Source organism: Sinocyclocheilus anshuiensis, unplaced genomic scaffold (genome assembly GCF_001515605.1).
Source record: "Sinocyclocheilus anshuiensis isolate Anshui unplaced genomic scaffold, SAMN03320099.WGS_v1.1 scaffold140, whole genome shotgun sequence".
Lineage (NCBI taxonomy): Eukaryota > Metazoa > Chordata > Actinopteri > Cypriniformes > Cyprinidae > Sinocyclocheilus > Sinocyclocheilus anshuiensis.
The window spans coordinates 782,321-792,072 of record NW_015554147.1 but is presented as its reverse complement, the minus strand read 5'-3'; the positions used below and the strand labels follow the sequence as shown (position 1 = coordinate 792,072).

General features: G+C 35.2%; 1 protein-coding gene across 1 annotated transcript in view; it reads left to right on the top strand.

Moving 5' to 3' along the window:
- Positions 1 to 9,752, top strand: part of LOC107670619 (B-cell CLL/lymphoma 9-like protein) — a 58,099-nt gene that overhangs the window by 39,281 nt on the left and 9,066 nt on the right. The window contains exons 3-4 of the mRNA XM_016463265.1: positions 16 to 408; positions 9,602 to 9,727. Coding sequence (XP_016318751.1) covers positions 93 to 408; positions 9,602 to 9,727 — 442 coding nt within the window. The 5' untranslated portion in view covers positions 16 to 92. The remainder of the gene's footprint in view (positions 1 to 15; positions 409 to 9,601; positions 9,728 to 9,752) is intronic.

The window sequence follows — 9,752 nt, the reverse complement described above, 5'->3', positions numbered from 1 at the left end:
ATGTCTCTGTTTCAGTTTGCAGTCTCACTGACAGACAGACACAACACAACAAACCAACCCCCTCAGTATCCTCTCCATCACCAGCCAATCAAATGCACTCTGAAAATAAACTATCCAATCATGGCAAGCAAGTGACAAGCGGGGCCCAATCACAGCTCCCCAATGTAAACCAAGCGCAGCAGCAAGGACCTGCTGGCAACCAAGGGTCAAAGGGCAGTGGGTCTGGGAACCATGGAGTCAAATCCAACCAGATTTCTCCTGGCAACCCTGGACTGAAGAGCCTCAACCAAACAGGCGGTGGAGTTGGTGGGATAATGAAGACCAAGGCAAAGAGGGAAAGGAGCGTCTCCATGGACACGGGAGACCAAAGAGAGTCGCTCACCCCTGTTTTGGAGCCAGATGCCAAAGGTAGGCATAATGCTGCTCTCATCCTTAGACCGAATGTCCACGGCCTGCCCACAGTCCGTAGACCGACTGTCTGATGCTTTATACACAAAATAGCACGAGATTTCTCCATAAAACTGGAAGACTTTCTGAATGTATATAAGCAGTAGGATTTTTCAATACATCAATCAAACGAATCAATACATTATCAATAATTTATACTGCCATTGTGTAAATAATATGTGAAAATGTTGTGTATAAAAGTAACTGTACTCTTGCCTGATTATGAGCATTTTAAAGTGTGATCAGTTATTAAATAGCATTTTTTTGCTAAGTACAGTACTAGTCAAAAGTTTGGTTCAAAGCTGCATTTATTTGATTAAAAATCAAATGAAATAATGTTACAATTTTAAAATGTAAAGTATTCCTGTGATGACAAAGCTGCATTTTCAGCATCATCACTCCAGTCTTCAGTGTCACGAGCCTTCTGAAGTCTCAGTTATTATCAATTATTGGTGCTGAGTTGATTAATAATGGTTCTTTTTATTATCAGTGTTGAAACAGTTTGAAAGAAAATCATTCAAATATTATGCTTATTATTTTACACACCTTCCTGTTTTAGAAAGGGGGTCATGCTTCATGCTTGTGCTTGGGATGAGAAATTGCTTGTTTAGAGAGTCTTTTCCTGTCTAAGTGGCCAGAATATGCGATAACATGGACTAGACTTTATGCCAATAATTAAAAGTCAGGCTATAGGAGACTAGGTAATGGTTTTTCTACTGTACAGACCGTATTTTCTATTGCCCTACATCAAACCTACACCTAAACCTACCCCTCACAGAAAACTGTGCATTTTTAGATTTTCAAAAAACTTCATTCTGTGTGATTTATTAGCTTGTTTACCCGTGGGGACCTCAATTTAGGTCCACACCATGACATGAGTCTGTGTGTATTCAGGTTTAAGTCCCAACCAGAATAGAAAAACAGGTACACACACTCACACACACACTCAGGTTTGTTTTTGTGAATTGTGAGGACATTCCATAGGCATAATGGTTTTTATACTGTACAAACCGTATTTTCTATTGCCCTACACCAACCTAACCCTTACAGGAAACTTTCTGCATTTTTAGATTTTCGAAAAATCAAAATGTCCTCATAAATCACCTTTTCATTGTAATGCCTATGTCATACTAGTGGTGCAACGGATCACAAAACTCACGGTTCGGATCATATTAAGGATTTTGAGTCACGGATCGGATCATTTTTCGGATTAGCAAAAAAATAAAATAAATACATTTGTGAAAGCTTACTTTAAGTATTTCTATACCACAGCACAAAATACTAGCTTAACTAATCAAGTTAGTAAGAAAACGAGAACAATTACACAAATTACAAGCATTGACGAATACAACATAACAGTTACAAATAAAGTCAGTAACAGTAGTATTCAGGTACAGAAATGTAATAACTAAGTGTAAAATAACACAATAGTGCTCACTGCACAAGTTAAACACAGATTAATCTTCGTTAGAGCTGTGGTGTTATTTGATTCGCAGAAGCAGGTATTTATTGGCTGCTGTCTCTTTAAGACCAAATGCACGGACCTAATACTGACACACATCCGGTTTCTTTCTCAGCTGTTTACATTCACTTAAGACATAACTGACTGTTTTTACTAGAATACTTGCCAAAACGGGTATTGTATCATAACTTTGTGTGGGTGTCTCTCTCTCTGTGCGTGAGTTTAAATTGCTTGTATGTGTAAATTGGCAAGACAAAACATGTGCAAATGATAAACTTTCACTCTATGATGGTTAAACTTAACCGTTAATCCGCGAATCACATGCGTGCCAAACCGTGGGGCCTGGTTCGTACGGATCACGGATCATCTACAATCCGTTGCACCCCTATGTCATATTCATGTCATTATACAAATTAGTGTCCTCATAAATCACGTCTGTGTGTATTCATGTTTAAGTCCCCACCAGAATAGAAAAACAGGTACACACACACACACACACACACACACACTCAGTGGGAATAGAAAAGAATCACCCCCTTTAAAATAATCACATTTTGGTGCTTTGCAGCCTGAAATGAAGACGGTTTTTGTTTTATTCAGCTGTATTTACTCAGTGCAACTTATAACATCCAAGTGAAAGATATAACATCAACATGTCAGGAAAAAAAAACAACCCAAAAAGGATTGGAAAAAGATTTGGAAAAAGGATCCCCCCCTTGTGTCATTATTTTTTTTTAACCACCTTTTGCTTCAATTACAGCCTTTATTCTGTTGGGATATGTCTCTACTAACTTTGCATATCTAGACTTTGCAATATTTGCCCACTCTTCTAAATTTGATGGTGACCATTTGTGGACTGCAGTCTTCAAGTCATTCCACAGATTTTCAATGGGGTTTAGTCTGGGCTCTGACTAGGCTATGCAAGGACATTCACCTTTTTCTCCTTTAACCACTGTGTGATCAGTTTTGCTGTGTGCTTTGGGTCGTTGTCATGTTGGAAAATGTGATTATTTTAAAGAGGTGTGATTCTTTACAATACCCACTGTAGTTCTGATTCTAAACTGTCAACAGAAAATACAGACATCATGACTGATGAAACATTAAAACAATATTATGTTGTAGCAAGTGTGTGGCCTTTCTTGAGGAGTGGCTTTTTTCTTGCAACCCTCCCATAAAAGCCACATTTGTAGAGAATTTGTGATATTGTTGTCACATGCACACAGTGACCACTCTGTCATAAATTCCTGCAACTGCTTCAGAGTTGCTGTAGGCCTCTTGGTCGCCTCTCTGACCAGTTTCCTCCTGGCTCTTTCATCCAGTTTGGAGCGACGTCCTGAGGGTCTGTTGTACCAAATACCTTCCACTTCTTAATAATAGACTTCACTGTGCCTCTAGGCATTATTAAAGCCTTTGAATTTTTTTGTATCCATCTCCTGACTTGTGCCTGTCCACAACTTTATCCCAGAGATCTTTTGATGGGTGCCCATAGTTGTTTGCTGCACTACCAAGGATTGAAATGCTCCAGGAAAGCTCTTTTCATGCTGAGCTAATCAAAATGACCCCAGTTGAAAGTCAAATGGTTTGTGTGCCACTGAGAAGGTGATTAGCTACACCTGATTGAGTTTACAAGATTGAGTTTTATCAAGTAATTTTTAGGAGGGGGGTGATCCTTTTTCCAACTCAGTGATTGTTTATTTATTTATTAATTTTTTTCTGATGTGTTGGTGTTATATCTTTCACTTGGATGTTATAAGTTGCACTGAGTAAATACAGCTGGATAAAACAAAAACTGTGTCCGTCTTCATTTCAGGCTGCAAAACAACAAAATGTGATTATTTTAAAGTGTTTTTTTTTCAGTTTTTTCTATAGCCACTGTATGATACTCAATAGGTAGTGGACGACCAAACTCCACACTACACATACTCATTTTACTCATGTATCACTGTATCTCTCGATCAACAGCCAAAAAAAGGCCACATTTCTGGAATTCCCCTTTTAACTGGAAACACAGTAAAGATGAAACTGCCTGTTTTCAGCAACCCCAAAATGCCCTGACCTTTCTGAGCACACGTGTGTGTGTGTGTGTGTGCATGCTTATACGTGTGTATCATGTCAGATGTTATGCTCCTGGAACAGAGCCAAATGCGAAAGTGCTTGTGTTTTCCTGTTGGTTGTCCTGTTGTGTGTCACTCACTAATTGAGCGGGGGTTGAGACAGGAAGTAGAATAGAGCGAGGTGGAGAGACTGAGAGAGACACACACACACACACACACACACAATGTGGTTTGGTAATTCTGACAAAAACATGTACATTATTTACAAGACTGTAATTGCTCTGGATGTTTAACTTTTGGGTTTTCTCTGATTCTTTTTTAAATTCTATTTTTACCCATTATTATTAATATTGACCATTACATTTTCACTACTGTAAAATAGTCATTTAGAGTAAAAAAATATAGAGTAAAAATGTACCACACATTTTTTTTTTATTCAAATCATAAAGGCATAACAAAAATACTATATATATATATATATATATAGTACTAAACATTTTTTTTTGTCATGCCTTTATTTATGATGATTTTAATGTATTTTTTATTAACAATGTAGATAATAGTTTTTCCTTTGCTATACCGTAATGAAAATTAGATTTTCTGCTTTACAGTTCTCAAAATATTTTCTTTTAAATAAAATCAATTTTAAAAGTCGAAATAAAATAGTTTCCAATATTTATCCCATGTATCCTGTTAAAAGTAAAAACAAATGATTCAATTTTTTGTTAATAATACAAATTTGAAAATAATGAAAGTGAATAAACTTTTTATCAGTATGGTCTATATTATTATTATATTTAATTGTTGCAAAAATAAAAATGCATAACATTAATGCATAAAATGTAATCATTTAAATAGTTTAAAAAATGGCTCTTACAATGTTCCAAAATTAATAAATATAAAAAAGCTTTGCCAGGAGCAAAGGAATCATTCACCTAAATCATCATTTAAGCCCTGTTCACACCACCAATGACTTTTTGTTTTTTTTGCTGTATGTCAGCAGTTGCTATACTGAACAGACGCTAGTCTGCGTTTCTTGTTCTGGTTGCCAAGTAACAGTTATGAATGCCACTCTTATTCCGTGTCAGTCCATGTTAACCAGGTTTTATGCCTCTAAAAATGAACATACTACCAAGGATTGAAATGCTCCAGGAAAGCTCTTTTCATGCTGAGCTAATCAAAATGACCCCAGTTGAAAGTCAAATGGTTTGTGTGCCACTGAGAAGGTGATTAGCTACACCTGATTGAGTTTACAAGATTGAGTTTTATCAAGTAATTTTTAGGAGGGGGGTGATCCTTTTTCCAACTCAGTGATTGTTTATTTATTTATTAATTTTTTTCTGATGTGTTGGTGTTATATCTTTCACTTGGATGTTATAAGTTGCACTGAGTAAATACAGCTGGATAAAACAAAAACTGTGTCCGTCTTCATTTCAGGCTGCAAAACAACAAAATGTGATTATTTTAAAGTGTTTTTTTTTCAGTTTTTTCTATAGCCACTGTATGATACTCAATAGGTAGTGGACGACCAAACTCCACACTACACATACTCATTTTACTCATGTATCACTGTATCTCTCGATCAACAGCCAAAAAAAGGCCACATTTCTGGAATTCCCCTTTTAACTGGAAACACAGTAAAGATGAAACTGCCTGTTTTCAGCAACCCCAAAATGCCCTGACCTTTCTGAGCACACGTGTGTGTGTGTGTGTGTGCATGCTTATACGTGTGTATCATGTCAGATGTTATGCTCCTGGAACAGAGCCAAATGCGAAAGTGCTTGTGTTTTCCTGTTGGTTGTCCTGTTGTGTGTCACTCACTAATTGAGCGGGGGTTGAGACAGGAAGTAGAATAGAGCGAGGTGGAGAGACTGAGAGAGACACACACACACACACACACACACAATGTGGTTTGGTAATTCTGACAAAAACATGTACATTATTTACAAGACTGTAATTGCTCTGGATGTTTAACTTTTGGGTTTTCTCTGATTCTTTTTTAAGTTCTATTTTTACCCATTATTATTAATATTGACCATTACATTTTCACTACTGTAAAATAGTCATTTAGAGTAAAAAAATATAGAGTAAAAATGTACCACACATTTTTTTTTTATTCAAATCATAAAGGCATAACAAAAATACTATATATATATATATATATATAGTACTAAACATTTTTTTTTGTCATGCCTTTATTTATGATGATTTTAATGTATTTTTTATTAACAATGTAGATAATAGTTTTTCCTTTGCTATACCGTAATGAAAATTAGATTTTCTGCTTTACAGTTCTCAAAATATTTTCTTTTAAATAAAATCAATTTTAAAAGTCGAAATAAAATAGTTTCCAATATTTATCCCATGTATCCTGTTAAAAGTAAAAACAAATGATTCAATTTTTTGTTAATAATACAAATTTGAAAATAATGAAAGTGAATAAACTTTTTATCAGTATGGTCTATATTATTATTATATTTAATTGTTGCAAAAATAAAAATGCATAACATTAATGCATAAAATGTAATCATTTAAATAGTTTAAAAAATGGCTCTTACAATGTTCCAAAATTAATAAATATAAAAAAGCTTTGCCAGGAGCAAAGGAATCATTCACCTAAATCATCATTTAAGCCCTGTTCACACCACCAATGACTTTTTGTTTTTTTTGCTGTATGTCAGCAGTTGCTATACTGAACAGACGCTAGTCTGCGTTTCTTGTTCTGGTTGCCAAGTAACAGTTATGAATGCCACTCTTATTCCGTGTCAGTCCATGTTAACCAGGTTTTATGCCTCTAAAAATGAACATTCTGGAAGGAAACATTCAGATATATACAAATGCAGCAGTGCATAATGTGTCATATCAACACATGCCGAGCTCTTTGGCAATGTGGCTGTCTGTCTACACTGACAGCGCGGTAGATTTGAATGTGTGAAAGTCAATGGGACTTGCACGACTGCATTACGATAATGAGAGCTAGAGGTGGTGACAATGTGCATAATTGTCAAAAAATTGCATATTATCTACGCAAAATATAACTTCTTATTCTGTCTTTTTGATTTGGCTTGAAATATGACCAGAGCGTGTTGCTGACAGGTCTTGTGAGATTCAGCCTAACTGCTTCTGTCCAATATAAAAAGCAATAACAGCTCTTCTCTTCCTGGATTGCAGAGGCGTGTTTTTCTTTTCACTGTGTATGTGCCATTTCTTTTTGTTTGATTCATTGTGCAGTTCTTATTTTATTTCCATTTGCCCGGTGCTTTGTGTATGTGGTGTGTGTATTAGAGAGAGAGAGATCAGGGGAAATAACGGGGCAATAGTTTGATTTTGAGAAACTGAGTCATCTGGGCTTCCTGTAATAGCACTGAAGCTCTTTTGTGTCTGCATACACACTCTTACTCTCTCACACAAACACTCACACCTGTTTGGATTTATAACCGCATGGAAGGTAGAAGGTGGGGTTATTATAGTTCTGAAAATAGAATTTATCTTTTTTTTTTTTTTTAAATTAGTGTTTTGAAAAGTTTATTCTAATGGAACTGTTACTTTTAAAATATTATTATTATTATTATTATTAAAAATATTTCAAATTATTTTTACATTTAAACAATTTTTTTTGGAGTACACTAACATATTACATCTATAAAATCTCTTTATTTTTATTTTTTATTATTTATTGTTTTTAAATCATAATAGAAGATGGTCTCATAATAATATGAGACTGCAATGAATCAGTGTTTTTTTTTTGTGTTCCCGTCATTTTACTGCTTCTCTTATCTCTGGGAGTTCAACACGGGATTCACAAAACTCTTACTCTTGAAAGATGGCTCAGTCCCCAGTTTATTTGGGCCAGCTGAACTATGGCAATGGGTGTATCGTTTCCAACACGCGCTGTACGCGGTAGACCAATCACAACAGACTAGGCCATCTGACCAATCAGAGCAGAGTAGGCTCACGGAAAGGAGGGGTTTAGAGAGACTGAATCTTACAACTGCTTCGAAAGAATCGTTGGAAAATGAGGTGATATTAAATGCATATTTTGAGAAAACTAAAGCGAAGTTTTTTGACCTTGCATGCATGTAAACTTATTGTAGGAGACTCCTAAAACAATATTAGGAACCTTAAAAATTGCATAATAGGGGCACTTTAATTCAGCTTTCCACAAATTAAGGCCAAAAAAAATGTCTTGGAAAAATGTTGCATGCATTGCAAAAATGAATATCTCAGTATTTTTTTATTTTGCCATTTTTCTAGTACAAATGTCTAAGCTTCCTTAAGATACATTTACTTGAGATGCAAAATGAAGATATGGTCTTGTTTTCTGATACATTTATCTAAATGAAAAAAATTTTTTTGCTTAAAATGAGAACAAATATCTGCCAGTGGGGTCATAAAAAAAGAAAAAGAAAGAAAGAAAGAACTTATTTTCCTTTTGTAAAGGTCATTTTTCTGACCCCATTGGCAGATTATTTTTGTTTTAAAATACTTTATTGTAGTACACTAATACATATTATCATGTTAAGCTATAAAACATAGTAAAAATAAAAAAACATTAAAAAAATAAAACTTAAAAAAATCTGTCTATCTGTCTCTCTCTCTATGTATGTATGTATATATATAATTGTAGTAGTAATGATCAACTATTAAAAATGTGCGTTTTATTTAAATATTTTATTTTTAATATATTTTTACTTTTTATTATTTATTGGAGTACACTAATACATAGTAATTACCTTTGTTAGTTTTTAAAATTATTTTCAAATATTTTTAAAATGTAAATATTACAAATGATTAAAATATGTAAATATTATTATTATTTTTTTTAAATCAAGTAATAGTAGTAATGATTGACAAGACTGTCAAGTCATGTAATTTATTTGTAAAAATATGAGGGAATGCTTGATTCTACTTTTAATTCGGTTATAATTTTGGTTAACAATAATAATCTTGGTTTTTAAGAGTGGAGAGGATCAGAAATGAGTTGGTGACAACCTTTTTATCGCTATCCTGCTCTTTATCAGGGAAAATTTCTTTCTCTCTCTCATTCTCTGTAAATATTGTTCACCCGGTAGAAAAGCAAACAGAAAGACATTCAAATGAAATGCAAGTCATTCGCTTCAGACCACTCGACTGCCACACCTGGAAAGGGCCAATGATTAAAGAGAAAGTAGACCAGAGAGAGAGCTGACTCACTCATTTACGTAAACTGATGTCTGCTGGGAACAAAAGAGGATGCAGAAAAGGTCAGCTCTTTATCTCTGCCCGCCGCCAACACGGTGTGCGCAGGCCGAGGACACCACAACCTAACTCTGTGCTCTCTCTCTCTCTGTTCCTCTCATTTTCACTCTCTCTCTCTCCCTTGTTTTCTCCCTCACTGTGTCTGGTATTCAAGGTTAGGGGATGTTTCAAGGCTTTGGAGGCCTTGTGACCTCTCATACCTCTTAAATGCCAAAACATTTCTGGAGTACTCTGTCTGTATGTGAGAATACTACCCATTTTAAATGTGCTTTCTGAGGCAGTTTGTGGGCGTTTGCTTATATCAGTGTGGACAGAAACCATATTGCCTTGCATAAATACATGTAAGTGATTCTAAATATGTTTACGTTGTTGTTTTTGTGTTTTTCCCAATGATGTCCAGTAGAGGGCGTGATGCGCAGCAAACGCAGGTGTGTGCTGGAGAGAAAACAGCCATACAGTGGGGATGAATGGTGCTCAGGGGCCGAAACTGAGGAAGAGGATGAGAAACCCCTTTCTGCAACACACCGTGAGTTCACACACACACACACACA